At 42.6% G+C, this 22518-nt stretch overlaps 2 protein-coding genes across 5 annotated transcripts in view; one reads left to right on the top strand and one right to left on the bottom strand.

Annotated features, from left to right (window-relative positions):
- The first annotated feature begins 578 nt into the window (after positions 1-578).
- On the top strand, positions 579-8316 carry C14H18orf21 (chromosome 14 C18orf21 homolog). Its single transcript, XM_057788427.1, has 5 exons — positions 579-795; positions 909-931; positions 2862-3061; positions 5471-5670; positions 7629-8316. The coding sequence occupies exons 1-5, from the start codon at positions 719-721 to the stop codon at positions 7780-7782; spliced, it is 654 nt and encodes a 217-aa protein (XP_057644410.1). The 5' UTR covers positions 579-718; the 3' UTR covers positions 7783-8316.
- Positions 4001-22518, bottom strand: part of Rprd1a (regulation of nuclear pre-mRNA domain containing 1A) — a 59258-nt gene continuing 40740 nt past the window's right edge. The window contains exons 7-8 of one of the 4 annotated variants that reach the window (XM_057788426.1): positions 16450-16645; positions 4001-4048 (exon numbers count right to left, since the gene is read on the bottom strand). In XM_057788426.1, the coding sequence (XP_057644409.1) occupies positions 16496-16645 (150 nt within the window). In that variant the 3' untranslated portion in view covers positions 4001-4048; positions 16450-16495. Of the gene's footprint in view, positions 4049-13239; positions 16646-22518 lie in introns of those variants that run through there. The other 3 variants (XM_057788424.1, XM_057788425.1, XM_057788423.1) reach the window with 3 other exon arrangements.

Raw genomic sequence — 22518 nt, 5'->3', positions numbered from 1 at the left:
AGCTATGAAGAAAGACTGTCTCAAACAAAATAAATTAGTAAAGTGAACTCATAAAAAAATTGTGCGTGAAATAAATCAAACTAGGACTGGAGAAATGGCTTGGCCATTAAGGGCATTTGGTGGATTCGCATTTAAGAGCACTGATTGTTCTTGCAGGGTACCGGGGTTTCTTTCCCAGCAACCACGTGGCAGCTCTAGCTCCAGTTCCAAAGGACGGGATACCTTCTGACTTCCCCAGGTACAGCACGCAAGAGATGCAAATACATACACGCAGGCAAATACTCATACACATAATACATAAATGAGGAAGGAAGGAGAGAAGAAGGGAGGGAGGGAAGGAGGGAGGGAGGGAGCACAAACTAGAAAAGAAAACCGCCTAGATGGCAGTTAACTGATTAACGTTGTTAAGTTACCCAGATCTTGACCTGATGGTTAGAAGAAGCAAAACAAGAATGAAGTGAGTGAGGTTGGTGGAGCCTTGGGCTCGGGAGCCTGTTCCATTCCGTGCACAAGAACTTCACTTTGGATGTTACAGGGGACCACATCAAAACCAGATGACGGGAGAACTCCCAGCGTGAAACCAAGAAGATCGGAACTTCTAAATCGCAAGTGCGTGTTTCCGGAGGGAGTTTGAGTACGGAGGCCCACGATGGCTACACACGAAAGTTGACTTCCGGCATGGTCTTTCGCGGCGTCTCGGCGGCCGGGCGCGCTAGCTATGCGGCAGAAGTACTACCTTGAAGCGGCGGCTCGCGGCCTGGTGGAAAACTGCCCTGGCCAGGCTCGCTACCTCCTGTAGGAGAAGGACGGAGGGACGGAGGGACGGAGGGACGGAGGGACGGAGGGACGGAGGGCGGGCGGGCGGGCGGCCACGGTGTCCCGGCCTCACTCCTTGCTCTCTTTTGCAGCTGGGCCTACAATTCGACACACGGTAGGAGAACGCCGGCTGCGGTGGCTTCGGCCCGTGTCCCCCAGTTCTGCGCCATTCCGACATTCCAGTGATCTAAAAGAGAAGGCCGATCGACTTGTCTCATAGAAAAAACAAAGTCCTAGGTTTCTTAGTTGCACGAAAAACCTAAGTTCCAAATTCTTTAATATGTCTTAATCCTTACCATTTGACACATTGGTCAGTCTTTTTTTTTTTTTTTTTTTTTTTAATGTGTTTTTGTGCTTTGCCTGCGTGTATATCGGCACCACGTGCGTGCCTGGTGTGGCAGGAACCAGAAGAGGGCGTCGGATCCACTGGAAGTTACAGCTGGTTGTGAGCTTCTCCGTGGGTGCTGGGAATTAAACCAGAGTCTTCTGCTAGAACGGCAAATACTCCTAACGCTCCAGTCCCATGATCAGTTTTTATTTTAAAATTTTATTCTATTAAGTGTGTAAATTTTGCCCTTATGTCTGTACCACTTGGGAGCCTGGTGACCAGAAGAGGAGGGTGAATCCCCTGAACTGGAGTTACTGGCAAGTGTGAGCTGTGCAAAGTGGGTGCTGGGAATCGAACCTGCGTTCTTTGGCAGAGCCATCTCTCTAGCCCACACATTGTGTATTTGTGTTTCTAAAAGCACGAACGTTCAGAAGTCAGAGAGCTTTGGGAATACACACTCTGTCCTACTAGATGGGTTCCTGGAGATGGAACTCTGTGCCGTGACCCACAGACCCATCTCAGCATCACACTGATGAGTGTTTCAGGAGTTCCCACTTGTCTTCCAGGCATTCACTTCTTGCTCCTGTACCTGAGTATACTTTGTTGGTTCTCCTAATCTTCCAAGATCCAAATATTGTGTCCCCAGAACTCAGTTCTTAGATGACAGTTTCTCATTCAGTCTTAGGGTTGGGTACAGTATACTGAGACATTCCTGATTCCAGCCTAGATATCTCCTCCAGATTCTAGACTCATGATCTCACTGCCTTCCTAGTTTTTTTTTTTTTTTTAAATGACTAGTTCTTCCCACCGGAGTAAACTGATTCTGTCCTTACTTTGAAGCCATTCTTTACTCCCTAACATCTATCCTTGGTCCTTCTTGTGTCAGCAAATCATACTGGCTTTAAAATATCTCCCCATTTTTACATCCATTGCTTCCAACCTGGTCCAAACAATTAGTGTTCCTCTCCTGAATTGCTGCTAACTGCATTCCTGCAGCATGCCAAATAACCTTTCTGACATACTTCGTCTGTTCACTTGACTCCAGCCACACCAGACCTGCTTGCTGTTGTATTCCAGGGCTTCTCCGAATGCCTTAGCATGCCTAGAACTCTCTACTTACTGCCTGCTGTCATTTCTCTCTGCAAATGTCATTTGATGAAGCCTTCCTAGCCCCTTCTTTAATTACAATAACAGGACCAACCGCTGATCCCCTCCCTTAGCCCCACCCCCTGGCCCAGCACTTTGATGTTGTTTGTCATCTGGTTGTCCATTGTTCACAGTACCCAAAAAAATACTGGTTGTACTAATATGAAAGGGAGGGAGGAAAAACCCCTGTGCAGTTTAAGTGTGGTAAATGTATTGATAACTAAGCAACAAATGAGCAAAGTAGTGAAGGCCAGCTGTTCACAGTACCCAAAAAAATACTGGTTGTACTAATAGGGAGGGAGGAAAAACCCCTGTACAGTTTAAGTGTGGTAAATGTATTGATAACTAAGCAACAAATGAGCAAAGTAGTGAAGGCCAGCGGCCTGCCTGTGCGTTGCTGAGGAGTAGATGGAGGGAACTAGAGAATTTTGTAAAGTACATCATTGCCAGTTTGCTTCAATAGACGGTATCTGCTGATATCATGGGTATATTTATCTTTTTCCCATTTATGATGCCATTTGTTTGAGGTAACAAACATGCTCACTTGTGAATTTGGTTTATGTAATTGTAGAGGAAAACAGCACTTTTGAAGAAACATGTCCACACTGCTTCCAGTTGTTGGTTCTGGATAACTCTAGAGTGCGCCTCAAACCCAAGGCCAAACTGACACCCAAGATACAGAAACTCCTTAATCGAGAAGCAAGAAATCATACACTCAGTTTTAAAGAAGCAAAGCTGTTGAGAAAGTACAAAGACTCCACAAGTGTTCTGGTAAGGTTGAAGCTCTAGGACATAGAAATGTGGTTTTATTTTTGTCTTCCGTCCCTTAGGTCAGAAATCAGCCTGCCAGCATCTGGACTGTTAAGGGCGCACACAGTGTTTCTGTATCAGCAGTTCACCAAGGGCTCAGTTTACTTATTTAGGCCGTTGTAGAACTCACTGGCCTCAAACTCAAAGATCCGTCTGCCTCTGCCTCCTGAGTGCTGGGATTAAAGGTGTGTGCCACTACACCAGCTAGTTTTATTTTTGATAACTGCCTGAAAACAAGTAATGGACGAGTTTACCTGTGCTCACGTCACTGTTTTCCAGTGTAACTCACAGGATCGGTTACCACTTAATCCTTTGGTGACACTACCCATGTGTACAGTCCAATGTCAGCGTGTAGTACTTGTCCACCCAGCAAAGTGTTTAGTATCAGGAATACAACAGAAATTCCCTAGGGCTTACAAGATGAAGCCCACCATCAGATATGTTTTATATCTTGCATGCTCTGTGTGAACATTATCAGCCTACTCAAGTACATGTAGGCACTGGATATTACTATAGCTTAGGTCTGGCCTAAACTATGCAGCCAAAACTGGCCTTAAACCCACTGTGTGGCCTAGGCTGATCTCAACCTATGAGCTTCCTGCCACAGGAAATTGTTAGAAAACATCACTGCAACATATTTGGAAAATGTTCCTATAGGAAGATAAGTCTTCTGACGTTTTACTTTGCTGAAGTTTTAGTTAGTGATCACTAGAAAGGCTCGGGATGTTTAGCTAATTTATCTTAATCTGTATGCAATCTTTTCCCAAAAACTATGAGGCAGCAGGCCTTTATGCAAATTGCTATAGTCACAATTCTACTGCTGTGATAAAACACCATGACCAAGGCAATTTATAAAAGAAAGTGTTTAATTAGGCTTACGGTTCCAGGACTAGACTCCATAGTGGCTGAATGAAGGAACAGCTGAGGGCTCACATCTTGATTCACAACCTTGAGGCAGAGAGAGACACTGGGAGTCACCGTCTTTTGAAACTTCAAAGCCCACCCCCAGTAACACTTCCTCCAGCAAGGCTAACATCCTAATCCTTCCCAAACAGTTACACCAACTGGATTTCAAGCACGTGAGCCTATGGGGCTGTTCTCACTCAAACCACCACACAGATCTTCATTTGCATCTTTGTCTGTGTTTGAAATCTGAGTACCTCAGATTTACATTCTACTGAGACATGAGCTATATAGAAAAGGCAAGTAGACCATGTCTTAACAATACACCCTACTGGGGCTGGAGAGATGGCTCAGCAGCTAAAAGCATGTGCTGCTTATTAGTTCCCAGCAGCCATTCCAACACAACCTTTTGTACCATTTTTTGGCCTCTTTATGGGACCAGTCATATACATATATTTGTATGGGCAAACATCCATATATATAAAACAAATATTAAATCTGAACCCTATAAGAGAGTTAACTTCTAGAAGCAATGATGAAAACTGAAAGGTTTTTACATTCATACCAACATTTACAGAATCACTATGATCTTAAGGCACTACTTAAAATGTCAGCGATCTGCCATGTTTTATTGGGAAAATAAATCTAAAATATACCATAAAGAAAATAGTCAATCTTTACTGCTGTTACAAAGACTAGCCAAATGTTAATGTCTAGTCTCCAAAACCCAGTTCCCACACAAACCAGTTTCATGTTGAAGAAATACAGATTATATTTTTTAAAATTATTTTATTTTGAGATAAACCATTTCCCCCTTCCCTTTCTTCCTTCCGTACCTCCCATGTACCCATTGCTCTTTCAAATTCATGGACTCTTTTTTTGTTTGTTACATGCATTTATATACGTACATATATATTCCTAAAGATAACCTGCTATGTGTATGTACATTTTCAAGACTGGGCATTTAGTATTAGATAGCCAGGTGATGCACTCTTCCCTGGGGAAGACTATTCCTCCTGCTTTCCACATTTCTTAGTTGCCTATAGTTCTTTGTATAACATTTTATTTTATTTTTTTTAAAGATTTATTTATTTATTATGTATACGGTAGTCTCAGTACTCTGCCTGCAGGCCAGAAGAGGGCACCAGATCTCTTTACAGATGGTTGTGAGCCACTATGTGTGTTGCTGGGAATTGAACTCAGGACCTTTGGAAGAGCAGGCGGTGCTCTTAACCACTGAGCCATCTCTCTAGCCCCTTTGTATAGCATTTTAAATATAACTATTTAGCCTATACCCTCTTATTAGCAATTCTGTTGTTTTTGTCTTGTCAGATTCCTCCTGGTAGACTGGGGGGTAGCCTCTGTGCTAACTTGCTTCTGTCATACTGACATAGAACCTGAGGATACCCGTGGTTTACTGAGTTACATTACCAGAGAACTCATGGCACCAACTTCTTTTTGTGGTAGCTGGTTACCTGTAGAACATGCAACAGAACAGTGAAACACCACGGCAAGAGTAGAAGCTTCCTGTCAGCACTGAAGAGCAACGCAGCCACTGCTACAAACAAAGCCAACCTGAAAACACCAAAGAGAAATACCCCAGGCTCCACGCACCCAAGTCATAGGATGTCTGATTCCAAAGGCAAAAGCCCCTCTTTGACTTTCAGGTACCTTAATTTGTTAGCTGTTATGAAGTGTAAAATATCACTTAATATGCACTCTTGAGTATTTCGTGTGTTACAGGCCTTGGCACATTTTCTTTTTTGTTGTTGTTGTTTGTTTTTTGAGACAGGGTTTCTCTGTTGATTTGGAACCTGTCCTGGAATTCATTTTGTAGGCCAGGCCGGCCTCAAACTCACAGAGATCCACCTACCTCTGCCTCCTGAGTGCTAGGATTAAAGGCGTGTGCCACCACCGCCCAGCTTCTTGGCACATTTTCTTCAGGAGCCTTTGGTTTCTAATCCTCAACTCTTAAGTCGGTGCATGTGACTTCTATGCCGTCTCTCTTAGCACCTGACATACACCCACAGCCAACTTTACCAAGGCTTTCCTCCCTCCTTTTTAACTCTGGACAAAATGCCCTTTTATACAAACTCATTAAAATGGCAGGAGGATCGCTAGCGTCTACACCTTAGTGGTTTTTTTTTTTTTTTTTTTTTTTTTTTTGGTTTTTCAAGACAGGGTTTCTCTGTGGCTTTGGAGCCTGTCCTGGAACTAGTGTAGACGAGGCTGGCCTGGAAGTCACAGAGACCCACCTGCCTCTGCCTCCCAAGTGCTGGGATTAAAGGTGTGCACCAACACTGCCTGGCTCTTTTTTTTTTTTTTTTTTTTTTTTTGGTTTAACCTTAGTCTTTATTACCAGTTTCTACCTGTTCTTTCCTGTTGCTGCTGTCCTCGGTGACTTTTTGTGAGGACTATGGCAGTGATCTCCTGATGAAGACCTGGCTAACATGCAGCTCTGTCAGTAGCATTTAACCCTGACTCTGTGGCATAGGTCAAATACATGATCATGGCTTCCCAGCCCTGCTCCTGCCTGCCCCTTGTGTCCTTGGCTTACTCTGTGCCACCAAACCTGAAGCCCTCACGCCATGTCTCCAAACTGTACCGCTTTGCTTTGTCACAAATGCTCCTTGGAATCTAACTGAATGGAGATTTGCCAGAGATGGCGGTTCTCATGCTAGGAGTCCTGGCACTGCCACTGTGCAGTCATAGACTTAAATGCAACTTCATAGATACTGTGGGAAGAATTTAGAGTATTTTCTTACAAAAGAAACTGAAATATCTTGAGCATAAACAACCAAATCTAGCAAGGACTGAGTTATTTCTGTTCAATGTTTGAAATTTCTATTGAGTTCAAAGTTTATGATACTGAGTTAAAATGTCAAGTCTACTTTTATGTATTTTATTGATTTTAGTCAGTATTTGTATAAGAATTCAACAGAAAATGTCACTTTTTGTATAAATATGGATAAAAGAAAATGTGGCATATTTAAAACAATTTAGTTGGATCTGGGGTACTGGGGACAGAGTTCAGTTGGTAGTCGGTAAGCACAGAGACCTGAGCTCAGATCCCCAGAACCTACAGGAACACTCATACTAGATGGTGAACGGCTTCGTCTGTGGAGTGTGCCATATGCACCTGGCACCACCTAAAAGTACCAGAATGTAGACCTGCTAGGGTGGTACCTGTCTGTGGCACTGCCATTCTAATGGGGTAGACATGATGGAATGGTGCCTCCCGAGCCTTTCACTGTTGAGGAATGACGTGATCTTCAGTTGTAAGGATGGAATGTTCTTAAAGTTCTCACTTAGAATTGTCATGAATCCTGCAGTCAGGTGGAAAGAGAACTCAGCCTGATAACATTACCTCCCGGTTTATCTTTCGGGTATCATAGGTACTTCTAGAACCATCCAGTGCGCCTCCTAAATGGTGTCAGAACCTGATATTCCAAGAGGTTTTCGTTGTTGTTAATGAGAATTACTATGATGAGGACAGCCAGTGCCCATAGAGACCTGAAGCTGAAATTCATGTGGCTTGCTGAGTAGAAGATGCTGGGAGGAGTTCTCTACAGAAGAATGTTTGTCCTTTGGCAATGTGTGAACGGTAGTCATTCTCTCGTTTCAGAACACCTGCATCTGGACAGTCAACACCCGTCTGCTCCTCAAGGAGTGGGAGCAAAAGAAAGAAACACTTCTCTCAACTAAAAGCGCTGCTTAGTCAGGGTGCGTCTGAGAAGAACCCAAAGCTGGACTTCAGGCACTTCTTATCTTCTCTGTGAAGAGAACGGCCTTTGAAAAGGACTGCCTAGTGCAGGTTCTCAGACTTGAGTTCGTTAACAGCTTTTGTCTTCACTTGGATTTTTGAGCACATGGAGACTTGGTCCAAAAACAAGCTCTTGGCATCCTTTGGTGCATATGCAGAAAATGCCTCATTAAATCAAGTGACTGGGACTCCCCTGGTAAATGTGAAGATGAAATACAAAAGAGCAGACCAGAGAGATGGCTCAAGGATAAAGGCACCGGGGCCATGCCTGACACACAAGGCAGAGAAAACCCACGCTACCAGTTGTTTCTGACATGCACATGAGTGCCCCCCGTATACAAAGAGTCAATGTAATAAAGGGTTGAGGGTTTAAGAAACTATGACAGTTCTTACAATAAAGGTATAGTGGATTTTGAATGGTAGCATTTATTTCATTTTTAACAGTTTTTATTGTCATTTATTTCCAAAGGAAACAAAGGTCTTCAACATAAAATACAAATGACGACTTCTTTCAGCAGCATACAAAAAAAAAAGCCCGTATTTTAAAAAATATTTTCAAAATTTAGGTCAGGCCACCGGTGGTGGCACACGCCTTTAATCCCAGCACTCAGGAAGCAGAGGCAGGCTGATATCTGTGAGTTTGAGGCCAGTCGCCTGGTCTACAAGAGCTAGTTCCAGGACAGGCTCCAAAGCTACAGAGAAACCCTGTCTTGAAAAGCCAAAAAAAAAAAAAAAAAAAACTTTTAGTGTAATGTAGTATGGTACCATAAATATGGTCTAGATCCACATGGTGCACCAGTGTGACAAAGACAAATCAAAGCAAGAAAAAACAATATTTTAAACAAATGATGTCTGCTAAATGTCTACAGCTTTATAAGAAACTAAAGTCTCTGAAATGACAGATAACAAGCACTGGAATACTCAGAGGTCATTAACTGCCAAAAACAGACCTCATAAATGTAACATCTAAAACTAAAATTGCATGCCTACAGCACTGGTTTATTTGAAAAAGTGATTATTTCACTGACTATTAAAGATGTTAAAAATATTCCAAGAGGGCTGAAAGGATGACCAGTAAGCAAAAGCAGTTACCGCCAGACAACGGCCTGGGTAATCCCTAGGACCCACATGGTGGAAGGGGAGGGCCGACCCCTACAAGTGCTATGTGTATAACCGCACGAGGACTGGAGACAGTGCAGTGATTAAGAGCATTTACTGCTCTTGCAGAGGGCCCAGATTTGACAGCACTATATGGTGCCTCACATCCATCCAGAACTCCAGTTCCAGGAGATCAGATGCCCTCTTTTGATCCCCCTGGGCATTAGGCATGCACTTAGTACACGGACATATAAGCAGGCAAACACTAAGATGTAAATATATCTAAAAAAAATCCATAATGAAAATTCTTTCCTAAATTGTAAGACATTCCTCTAAATACTGTTATTAAGTGGTATGCTTTAAAGTGTGTACTACTTAAAAACTGCTCCTTAACTCTGGCACTGCACCATATCACTAGAAGTGCTGCTGAAGAGAAAAACCATGTTAAGAATCAATAAGCTGTCCCTGGAAGTTAGCTTTCTATAAGTTCACAGTGGGGAATTAGATGACTGGAAAGGACCTTGTTTTATGTTACTGATTTAAAATTTTACTGTTCTATTCCATTAATGGGCATAAAAGGAAGCAAAGAGACGGGCTGACAACTGTTGTCTGTCTCCCTTAATGCTACTAAAGACATTTAGCTCCTCAAACAGTGAGAATGCTAAACATGTGTTGCTATCTTGGGCGTCTATGCCAATAAACAGGTACATGATGAACTGGCCGGGAAGCTCACCTGAGGCCCTACAACACTCACATACTAGCTCAAAACCAGATGAAAAGTGTTAACTGCAGCTCAGATCTGAAAACCACAACCAAACCCCACTCCCCTACTTATGGCAGTATAGTGAATACAATGAGATTACACAATAGCACCGGAAGTGATTTAACAGCTTGGTCTCAGGAAGAATTTGCTGCCTATAATCCCAGAACTCTGGAAGACTGTGAGTTCAAGGACAGCCTGAACCATATAGTGAGACTCTCTGACAACAAGCTGTTGCGGGAGGTCCTTCCGCTCCTCCAGCCAATAGCCGCTGAGATACCAGCCCATTGGGGGCGTGGTCTCTTTCCCTTTAAAAAAGCAGCTACTTCCCTTCTCGCTCTCTTTACTTCCTGCTCCGGTTCCGGCGACTAGGCTTCTTCCTAAGACTAGGCTTCTTCCTAATTGCGCAGAGGGCTGTTGTCTGGGACGGTGATCTGTAAGTTTATTCCCCTTTAAATAAATACCACCCTATTAATCACAATTCCAAACTGGTGTGGGATTGTTTATGACTTGCGCCTTCAACAAGCAATAGTAAAAAGAGACATTATTATTTGGGGAAAGCCATATATTAATATATGACTTTTAAATTCCTCCTTCAACTTGTACTTCTGTAAGTAAGGTGAAGTTTTATTTGGTGAACAAAGAAACATATTGCTTGGTGGCAGAGTGAGTGACTACCATGGGCAAGGTACTGGGTTCCATTCTCAATAGCACACACACAGGAAGACAGAATTAACTGAATAGAGCAGTATTTCTAGATATATCTGGATTAGCTAATGGTTCTGAATCACAATTATTTGAATTAATTCAAAGTTTAAATTTTAGCCGGGCGGTGGTGGCGCACGCCTTTAATCCCAGCACTCGGGAGGCAGAGGCAGGAGGATCTCTGGAAGTTCGAGGCCAGCCTGGTCTACAAGAGCTAGTTCTGGGACAGGCACCAAAGCTACAGAGAAACCCTATCTCGAAAAACCATTAAAAAAAAAAGTTCAAATTTTGTGTTTCTCCAGGAAGCACAACTCATCTGTGCTAATTCTAAAGTTTGTTACATATCCCACTTTAGCAAGAGATTAGGAGCACTGGTGGATGCTTAAGATAGGATGTTCAGGGGCTGGAGAGATGGCTCAACAATTAAGAGGTTTACTGGTCTTGCAGAGGACCTGAGTTGTGTTCCAAACACCAACTTCAGACAATTCACACTGCCTATAACTCCAGCTCTAGGGGTATCCAAAACCCCTGACCTGCAGGTACATGTACATATCTGTACGCGCACACACACGAGATAAAAGAACAAAATGTTCTTTAAAAAATGGGTTTTTTTTTTTTCATTTAAGAGGTACATATACCTAACCTTGGATATTGTGATTCTGTAAAACTGGGCCCAATAATTTGCACTAAGAACAAGTTCTTGGCCAAGGCTAATGGTTCTGATCTAATATGCCCCTAGCTTAGATTTGAAGACACATGAGCAGCTGAGTAGTAATCTGTGTGCCTCAAAAACACTCCATCAAACATCACTTGAAATCATCTCTATCAGCAGTTCACTCTAACTGCTGTGCTGGTACACACCTATAATCCCACTAGATAGATAGATAGATAGATAGATAGATAGATAGATAGATAGATAGATAGATGGATGGATGGATGGATGGATGGATGGATGGACGGACGGACGGACGGACGGACGGACGGACGGACGGACGGACAGACATAGATGATAAATTTTTAATCATTCATTCATATTTTGGTTTTTCGAGATAGAGTTTTTTCTGTGTAACAGTCTTAGCTGTCCTGGAACTAGCTCTTGTAGACCAGGCTGGCCTCAAACTCACAGAGATCTGCCTACTTCTGCCTCCCAAGTGCTGGGATTAAGGTATGTGCCACCTGCACCTGGCAAATAAATTTCTAAAGGTGATTTTCAGCTTTTCTAACCTGGGAGGGAGTAAAGGAACGTGGACAGTCTCATGGAATCTAAGATTTAAAGGTGGGGATTGATGGGAAATAAACAGAGCAAGTCCAGCAATTAATATTAAACAGAAAAGCCGGAAGAAGGAACAGCGAATAGACGAAGGGAACAATGAAGGGAAGAGACAAGACAGCTCCGCTGGAAACAGAATGAGCAGGTTAAGAAGTGCAATCAAGGGCAGTCCAAATCAATGTGAGCACTGAGCAGGCTGAGGCAGCGAGACCCCACCCCCAGGCCAGCTTAGGTGTCTGTGAGAAAGCCTAGCAAACCAACAAAACCAAACCAAAGGGAAAAAGGACAAGACAAGGCAGAGCTGGTTCAGTGAACTGCAGGTTAGAGATTATTATTATTATTATTATCAACAACAACAATAATAATAATAAAATGTGAAGGAGAACTGGGAAGGTGCAGAGTTGTCATGCAGACCCTTGGGGGTCCCTCACATGCACACCGGGCCTGTCTCTTTGCAGCCTCTGGCATGGGTTTCTGAGGCAGAACATGTGGCTATGGATTCTGTGGCTTATAAAACCTACATTCTACTAGAGTAATGCAAACAGGAAGCACATGAATTCAGATGAAGTGGCCAAGTGCCTTGTAAGAATGGGGGGAAAGGCACTAGCCAGAGGACCGTATTTCCCAAATTTCCCAGAGTGCAAAAATCAGGACAGTTTGACCTTTTCTAGTAACTTCAACTAAGTTGTGTGTGTGTTATGTCAGAGATCTAATCAGGGCCGTAGTCTTATTTACAAGCCTTCTACAATTGAACCACTTTCCCAGTCACAGCTGAGGCTTATCAAAACTCTTGCCCAAACAGATTTCTAGTATTTCCAATTTTACATTAAATCCAAAGCATGAAAACGAGTGGTTTAGCTACCACTACAGCACACACCTAGCACACAGGGGCCCTGATTGTGATCCCTAGCACCACAAAAATTAATTCAGGATGTCACAGGAAGCCTATACTCCAGGAAGCTTCAGGTATTGACTGGCTGTCCACTTGAAAGCACTGTACTAGTGCTGGCATGTAACAGGTGGCTCTTCTCTGCCTCCAAGGAGCCAACTATGTGATGAACTGTAAACCTGTACTTCATCATTACCCATAATTCGTGTGTGTGTATGCATGGTACATGTGCCCAAGCTGAGGCTAGAACAGGACATTGGGTTTCTTTCTCTGCTGCTCTCTGTACCTTCAGATAGGGTCTCTCACTAAACCTGAAGCTATTCTAGCTATCCTAGCTGGCCAGGGAGCTCCTGGAATCTGCCTGTCTCCACTCCCAGGACTGGCACTTGTAACCATGCCCAGCTTTTTATTCAGGTGCTGGGAAACCAAACTTAGGTCCTCATGTTTACTTACTGCAAGGGCTCTTACCCACTGAGCTATTTCCCCAGCCCCTGCTTAAATATTTGAGATAAGAATTTGACGCTCAGCCATCTGCAATTTAACAAATGACATAGTAATACTGATAGTCCTACAAGTCTGGACTACTGACCAAGTACAGAGACCCCTTTTTGTAGTCTCTGCTTCACTGACACTTCCAGGACTTTGCCAACTCCCTCCTTTTAGCCCCATGCCTTTCTGTCCTTTATGCAATCAACTGGATTCACCAAAAAAAGGAAAAGAAAAAGAAAAGAAATCACACGCACAAAAACTCTTCAAAAAGAACATAAAACTTTATTAATATCTTATACTGTCATCAGATACAGTTAAAGGGTTTGTAAAAGACAGGGAGAATCCTTTTCCCATGTGCTCCTGTCACCTCAGGCTGACTGTAGATGGCAACAAAAGCTCTGTGTAACCAAATCCATTAAGTGACACATGTTCCCTTTCTGTACAGAAGAGCCGAGTCCACACCCTTAGCAACTTTGTAGAGCACACCTGGGAAGCACGGCTCATCTTTAGGAGTAACTCCTAGCAGTTGGTAAAGTAGGGGTTTGTGTTACTTCACATCCTGTCCATCAGAGTGGGAATTCAGGAAGGCCTCCTGCCTCCCAGTCACTGTTCTTGTCCTCTCCAGACTTCTCAGACCAGTCCATGAACACACCGCGACACTGCTCACGTGACAGTGACAGCGGACCAACCACATTCTTTGAACTCTGAAAATCATGATGGCTGGATCATCCTAGCTTTTGTTGATTCTAAGGGATTTCTTAAAGAGAAGCCCTGATTCAGAATGCTGTGGAGCGCTATCACACACCTGCAGGGTAGCTTTCCTCAGGGAAGGCTGGCGCAGAGCACAGCTCCTTTCCAGGCTCCCAGCTCCCCCTGTGGTTCTTTTACTTACTGTAGTGTTGCAGGAGCAGAGAGGCACCAGGAATCTGTTCAAACTGCCACTGCAGACAGCTCTCTGCACTGTTTGTGGAGAAAAGAGGAGGGTGTCCATTCACAGCATAGGGCCTTGCTGCAAATGTGACTCACTTTGCCCTGAGGGCCAGGCCAGGTTGCTCTCACACCTCAGATGCATGGTAGAGAAAATGTGCATGATTTAGAGTTCGGTATTTTATACCCTCACCTAAACCTGTTTGTCTGTCTGTCTGTCTTCCTTCCTTCCTTTTTCTTTTAAGGCAGGGTCTCACCATGAAACTAATGGCACGAATCTCACTACATAGAGCTCTGTAGAACAAACAGGCTGGCCTTAAACTCACAGAGATCCTACTTCTACCTCGCAAGTACTGAGATTAAAGGCGTGCACCACCACACCCAGCTTAGACTATCTCCTAAGGCTTACCATGTTAACTACTGTTAAGGCTGGAAAACTTACTTCTAGAACATACTGTACAGTTTGTGTTCAGTTAGTGAGCTAACAACTGTGGTTTATGGGACCCAGGTTTTAAGTACTAGCATTTATCACAGATCTCATCAAACTCTTTAAAAAAATAATACATTTTATCATAAATATTTAGATCAGATACTGGCATCAAAAGAGTATCTAAGTCTGTCTTCATGGTGAAAATATTTCAGCAAACTTCTAAAAGATTTTGTATCTTTCCAAGAGTACACCGTTTATAAATTAGTTTTAAATGGAAAAAAGTATCTACTTTAGATGGATAAATCACCATGTCAGCAAATCATAAATAAGTTCAAGATACTGAAAATAAGTTAACACACAAAACTTCTGCTTCCAAAAACATCAAGAACAACAAAAACTAACTTACTTGGTATACTTTCAAAACAGGCATAACCAGGGTGTGAAATGTGCGTCTGTCCACCCTCCTTTGCTGAATCTTTTCTTCCATCCCTACACCTAGGGAAAAGACAGCAGCACTGGCAGACACCCTACTGTCAGGGGAGAGGCTGGCTGCCACACACAAACCCCTTCCTGTGACAGACAAATGCTGCTCAGGATGTGCCATGAGCCACTCCTCAGCCACAGTACAGGTTAAGTACGTCTGTGGTGTGCACAGGGACCCTGCTATAGCTTCTATAAGGAAATGTGTCCTAACTCCCCAAAGCTGTCTAAAGCACTGGAAGGTAGGACAGGCAGGGGATGGATGATGCTATACACAGAACTACTCGGAGAGAGGTCAGATTGTTAAAAGCACTGTTTCCCAACCTACTGACTATTGAAGATAAATTACCTGTCATCCTTCACATGTAATTCATTTCAACTATAATCTCTTAATACTGAGAAAGAAACAATGAAGCCATTCAGAGTAGCAAGATATAATTGGCCCGTGAAACTTAAAAGGTGTTCTATTAACTAACTAGTTTGACTCTGATTACAACGAGAAATGCAAAGCAATGAAGGAGAAAAATAGTCCCCTGTCATTACCAAATACAAACCTGCAGGTTCACAATGTAACTTAAAAGAAAGCTGGAGAGCATGCACCTCTCTAACACACCAGGACCGAGTAAAGGTACATTTGCTTTTTATGTACATCTGTAAACACACAAGTATAAAACTCACCAGATCTACCCTGTTGTAGCATTGCTTAATTCCCAAATATATAGTTATTCAAAAACTTTAAGGAAATAAAATGTTTCAAGCTGCTTAACTGAGTATTATGGATACTGAGTTCTTGAGCTACTTAAGCTAAGTGCTATTTTACATTATATGGACGGGGAATAAGCATGTCACTTTCTGACGTTTCCTTTACTCCCCACGGCTGGTGTTTTGTTAAAGGGACCAATGACACATGATGACTGACCTGACTGAAGCAGTCAGCTGTACTCTTGGTAGGACGTCAAAACTTACATTGTCCTCAAAGCACTGAATGCACTTAGCTCTACAGTGTAATCAAGGAAGTCTACTGAGCAGGCCTTTATCCTGGGCTGGCCTTCGGGGTGGAGTTACTGCAGTGCTATGGAAAAACGCTCCATAGGCTGTAATCTGACCCTTCATGTGACACCCATGCCTAGGGTTAAGTTACTGACCTCCAGGAAATAAAAAATTCAAAGGCATGAGGACACAGAGAAGCAATATTTGGGTGGTAAGAAGGGTAAAGGTGAGGTGGAAACATTTAGTCTCTTCTATAATCAAGTCCTAACAATACCATAATACAGTCTCACATCAGCTCTTGATCAGTTCTTCTCTTAGGAATTAGATAGTGTACAGTGATTAGATACTGAAAAAAAAAAAAATAAAGAAAAACAATTGAAAATACATGAAGAAACAGAAACATGGAATTTCTCACAAGGCCTCAAAAACATCAAAAAACAAAACTTACAAAAAAGATCTTTTGAAAATAAGCACTATTTTAGGCTCATTAATACACAGAAATCACTTGGTTTTAACTAAGTCATGTTAACTCACTAATAAAAGAGTAAACAAACCAACATTTAAACCATTTTATAATTCCTTGTCATTTCTTGTACCATTCTCTGAAAACGTACAAAAATAACTCTGCAGGACTATTCACCTAACCTGTCTCCACGTCTGGCAAAGTCCTGGCTTTGGAAGAGACTGGCCATCAATCTTCACTGTAGATGTCCCCAGCAAAGGGCAGGTGCACATGGCTGCCAGTGACATTGGGCAATCGAGATAAGTCTGGCAGGCTCTGGATCCGGGCTCTGAGTTCTTTGCGAACCAGGGAAACTCTGGCTAACTTGCGCTTATATTCCTGCAAAGACAAACCATTCTTGTTAGCTTTCATGATGAAAAAGCAATCTACTGTTCTACTGATCTCTGCAGAAAGTGTATTATTCAGTTAATGCCAAATAAAAGAACATTCCACTGTGAGTTTTAGTCAAAAAGGCTACAGAGGCAATAGAGGGGTTGAATAAAAGTGTATTTAATCCATGCATGAAAACAACATAATGAAACAACACTACTTTGTATCAAAATATGTTTCCTTAAATTGAAACTTCAAATCCTTTTCTGTGACTGCTGGCAATAAACCATTGCAGCATTATCAGTAAACTGGGACTCTGTCTCCAACACAAACCAGCTGCTTCATAATACATTATAGTTCTGTTGGTGATGGTAGACTTGAGATGGTTCCATGTAACCACAGTTGACCATGGTCCAGTCTGTAGCGGAGGATGACCCACGTCTGAGCCTGCTGTCTCCACCTCCTGAGTGCGGGGATGACAGCATGCACCAGCACATCCAGGTTATGTGGATGGAGAACTCAGGCTCTGTGTACACTAGGCAAGCACTCTACCAATGGAGCTACAATCCCAGTGCCAGCGTCTTTTCTTACTATCTCCATTTATTACTGCTTTAAAATTAAGGTCATGACTACACCCCCACTGTTACTAATAAGTGATACATTATTATACACTCTGAAATTCTGATAGCCGCACTTGAATGCAACTTGAAGTAACGGTATACATTTTCTTCTATGTATTTTAAAACATTTAACTTCAAATGGGTTATACAGTTCACCAAACTGGGCACCAAAAAAAGAGATTTAAAAAGGCTGGCAACCAGTACCCCAAGGAATGAGAGACTAGAGGTCAATCAAGATAATCTGGTTTAGCAGAAGAGATCACTATCTGTGGCAGGTTTGAAGGTTTGACATCCTCAGTTAGGTTCCCCAGGATAGCATGTGGAAATGCCCACATTCTTTTAGTCAACAGAGGCCTGCAGTGAAAACAAGAGTAAGCACGCAGAACCCCTCCTCAGTGTATCTCAGTGCTGGCAGCACACCCCATTCTCCTTGGGATTTCTAAGAACCCACCTGACTTGTAAAAGAAAGCTATTGGCCCCACTACACATCAGTATCTCAGAATATCTGAAAAGGGGTCTAGATCATATGAATTTTGTAAAAAGCCTCCCAAATGATGCTAGCAGTCAAAATTGTGAGCCACTTGCCTACATTTCTGATGCCAAAAATATTATCAACCAGGGAGCAGTCTCTTCTGTAGAAGTAGAATTTACCTGGCAGGGCAGAGGGTTTGTCAGATTACAATGACCCATAGCACTTAGGAAATGCGGTGGGGGAGTGTCTAAGAGAACTGGGCACATTAGCTGCAAAGCACCAGATAGCCACGAACATCAGAGGTAACAACATCCTTGCCTTTCCAACCAATTATGATGCCAAGCTGCACTAACAGACATTTCAAGGGCCCTACAGTCCAAGGGCTAACTCTTTACTTGCCAAGGACACAGTCTTAGAATACCAAAGGTGCATATCACCATGGCAGCTGAGTGGTATACACAAAACAGAAGCAGGGGAATAGTTTTCTAACTATATACTTCTAAACATCAATTTTGGAGGGGGTTAATGGGTGTACCTCAGTGGTAGGGTGCTTGCCTAGCATGCAAAGCCCTGGGTTCACTCGTCAGTAACAGGTAAAACACTGTATTTGAAAGAGGGAAAGGCACAATGAACTACCAGAACATCTTGTTTCTGAGATAATTTCACTGTGTAGCCTAGGCTCCAACCCCCAGTGTGACCTTAACCAAAGAAAAACAACTTGAATCCTTTTCTCTACAAATTCTACTCTTATTTTACTGATTGGATAGTTGTTGTTTTTTTGTTTTTTACGATTTATTTATTAAGTATACAGTGGTCTGTCTGCATGTATGCCTGCAGGCCATTAAGAGAGCACCAGATCTCATTTCAGGTGGTTGTGAACCACCATGTGGTTGCTGGGAATTGAACTCAGGACCTTTGGAAGAGCAGGCAGTGCTCTTAACCACTGAGCCATCTCTCCAGCCCTGGATAGCCGGTTTTAAATTTTGAAGTACACTCAAGTATAGTGGAATCTTTAGTCCCTGCACCCAGGAGGAGGTAGCAAGTGACCTCTGTGAATTCAAGACCAACCTAATGTACACAGTGAGTTCTAGGCCAGCCAGAGTGACAAAGAACACAGTCCTAAATAAATAAATAAAACTTTAAAAGTGTAACACCTGACACTACACTAGCGCATATGCTTCAATAGGATGTGTGTGTGAAAACAAAGGTAAGAACTAAACATGGACGGCAATGCTGACATTTTTGTATTTGACATTCTGGGGGTTTTGTAACCCTGTATATTTAAGTCTTTAATCAAAACTGAAAATCCTCTACCTACTAGTATAATCAGCTTTTTTTTTCATGTACCATTAAATTACTCTACAACTTTAGTCCCACACTGTTCTCCGACCTCCACACATGCAATATGGCACACACACAAACATGTGCACACACAGAAGACATTTAGTTTTGAAAAACTATGGGCTTTCTCAGAACCCTCCTTCCTCATAACATTTTTTTCCTAATTTTAAATCACTATCTGTCAAACTTTGGCTTTATCATCCTTTATATCTTTATCAAAAAGAGCATATACCACTATTTACTTCATATATCTAAGCTAACTCCCTAAAAAATCTCCACTAGAGAAAACCTAAGCAATCGTGTACCGGCCTGAGTTTCATCCCCACAGTAAGACGAACAGAACTGACTCCTCATGCAGCCTATACCCCGAAGCTTGGTCTCCGATGTCCCGCCGTCTGCTCACTCACAAAGGCCCACATCTCTGCCTCACTTGCCAGTCTCATCCCACAACCTTTAAGTTTGCAGTCTTTTCAGTCCCCAGCGTCATACAAAGCTCACTACCACTGGTTCAATCCATGTCCTCCATCCTTAAAAATTGTACCCATAAGCCAGGTATGGTACATACCTTTAATCCCAGCAAAGAGGCAGAGGCAGCAGGACCTCTGAAAATGAGGCCAGCCTGGTCTATGCAGAGTTCCAGAATTGGCACAGCTACAGAGATCCCATCTCAAACAACGGGTTAAGGCTGGAAGATGGCTCTGTTGTTCCAGGCTAGGCCCACACAGTGGGGAAACTAACTCAATGTTATAGAGCTATTTCGGTGTCTGACCATCCTTCCACCTATGCACTAAGGTAAGCCTGTCATCTTTGACAGCAGGAGCCTTCATCTTGCCATGCTTTACCACTGAGTTAAAAGTTCAGATTTACAAGATCCTATTATGCTGAAGGCCTGGGCTCAAACCCGTCCCTTAGATGACGTGATCAGCCTTAACTAGATCTCTGCAGTCGATGCCTACTTTATACTGAATATTCCAGATGACCTCATAAACTCTATCTTGACCAAATGCAGCAGCTAACACTGCCTACGCCAGCCTCAGCGGATTTCCTATGTGCTCACTTTTCAAAGCTCATTTGTTCTAACTCTAAATAGTACTGGATTGTTTCCAAGCTCCACATCTGTACTGGAGAGGACAGTTTTCCCAAGTCAACTTTTCTTATGGTAACAAGCAGAGCAATGAGTCATGAAGCCAGGAGACTTGAGATAAACCATTGCCACCCTAATCTTCTACCTGATCATCCAAGTCCCCATGTTCTCTTTAGAAAATAAGGGCATGTTTTACAGATCCACGATGCTTAAAGAGCCTTGAACTTTCAGATCATAAAGTGCTGTGTGATTAACATTCTGCGGTAGCATCTGAATTAGCTCAAAACAGTTAGATTCCCAGTAGTTCTGTCTCCCTAACGCTGGACACTTTAATACAGTTCCTCTTGCTGTGGTGATTCCCAACCATAAAAAAATATTCTCATTGCTACCTCATTACTATACTTTTGCTATTGTTATGAATTTTAATGTAAATATGCTTTCCAATGGTCTTGGGTGACCCCCAGGCTGAGAAGCACTGAGCTAGAGGAATAAACTTCCCAGGCTGGGTGTGGTGAGTACCAGGCCAGCCTGGGCTATAGAGTTCTGGACACCTTATTTTAAGAGGTGGAAAAAAATGTTATTTTAGGTCTCATAGTTCTGAAACTCTTACTGATTTAAAGCATTTCTTGTTCTTGTTTTCCCAGACAGGGTTTATCTGTGTAGCCTTGGTTGTCCTGAGACTTTTGCTCTGTAGACCAGGCTGGTCTCAAACTCTGCTTGCCTCTGACTCCCGAGTAGTAGGATTAAAGGCATGTATCAACAGTGCCTGGTTGGCTTAAATGTTTTTCGACTTGTACATGTAATCACCTTTTCTTAAAGATGTTCCTACTTCTGCCCTCCCTCTTCATACACAATTGTGACAAGAACAAACAAAAACCCACAAGAGAACTAGATGTGGTAGCACATGTGTGTGCTTTCGGGACTTAGGAAGAGTAAGGCAGAAATGAGGCTGGCCTGAACTAGTAATATCTGGTTTTCAGACGTAACTAAATAAAATACATTTTTCTTAGAAAAAAAAAAACCCTAAAAACAAAAAGTGGAGAATTTCCACTGAATCCCCCAGATGCCAAGAAGGCTCAGCAGTGAGAAGGACCTGCCTATTAAAACCCCACCCACTTCTTGGGACACTTCTGCTGTGTTATAAAGAGTACTACACCAAAGCAGGAACCCCAAAGCTGATTCCCGTGAGCTGGTTTTGTGACCTGTTGGAAGCAACTTAAGCAGATTTCAGAACGCTATGAACACTGGCTTACACAGTCCGTTCCTCCCTTTGCAACTGCAATCTCCACTGTATTTAAGAGTAACACGACGAGATCGGCAATAACCAACACAAGCCTCTCCACTCTTTCAGAACAGTAACACCCTAGCACAATCGTCAAAGACTTTGTCCACAAAATTTCTTAAAGATGGAGAAAATGGAATATTATTTCCATAGAATTTCAGAAGGGTCAGATATATAAATATCCAGGCAGTTCATCTCTGTACTTTTCTGTGCATGTATCATTAAACTGATATCTGATCACTTAAATTCTGTTATGGACTCAGCACTGAGCACACTCTAGCCCAAACCAAAAACACCAGTCATTATTCTAAACACTCCATTTAATCTCTAAGGTGGAGACTACATGTTACAGATGATGAAACTAAGTCACAACCAGTAAGAATCTTCACTCAAAACCAACAACTGGCAGTTTGGGGACTAACTAGCATTTAGTACAGCTGTCTTGCCCGACTCTGACCGAGTAAAATTTTCCCCAAGCACCCACATTAAAGTAGAAAATGAGGAAAGCTAAGAAAAGGAGAGAGGAGAGGAGAGGAGAGGAGAGGAGAGGAGAGGAGAGGAGAGGAGGGGAGAGGAGGAGAGGAAAGGGGAGGATAGGACAGGACAGAAGAGGGGAGGGGCTAGAGGAGATGAGAGGAAAGGAAAGGAGAAAGAGAACTATGGTGAGAGAAAAAAAGGAAGAAACAAACTACAATGGAGATTAATTATATCTGTGCTAGACAAACTCACACCATGATAATGTAACCTTATTTATGCCTTCCCACTTTCAGAATTAAAACTGGGATTGAAAATAAAATTTCCCTTAGAAGAGTCATCAAAAATAAATAAAAATGGATTGCTTATTTAAAAAAAAACTGACAACTGAAGAAAAGGAAACACAAATCTATACAGATTGGTTCAATCCTCATGTTTGCCCACTATGCCAATCTGTTTCTCGAGACCTGGAATTAATTTTATGGATATTCTGAATATTCTCCAAGCGAAAAGTCCTAAATCACCTACAGGACTGCCCACTGAAGTCCTGACTCCCAACTCAAGAGCCAAGGAGAAACTGTGATTTGGACCAACAGGTCTGTCATTAAA

The sequence above is a fragment of the Chionomys nivalis genome, chromosome 14, assembly GCF_950005125.1.
Source record: "Chionomys nivalis chromosome 14, mChiNiv1.1, whole genome shotgun sequence".
NCBI lineage: Eukaryota > Metazoa > Chordata > Mammalia > Rodentia > Cricetidae > Chionomys > Chionomys nivalis.
The sequence above is the reverse complement of the archived record's forward strand: the minus strand, read 5'-3'. Positions and strand labels throughout refer to the sequence as shown.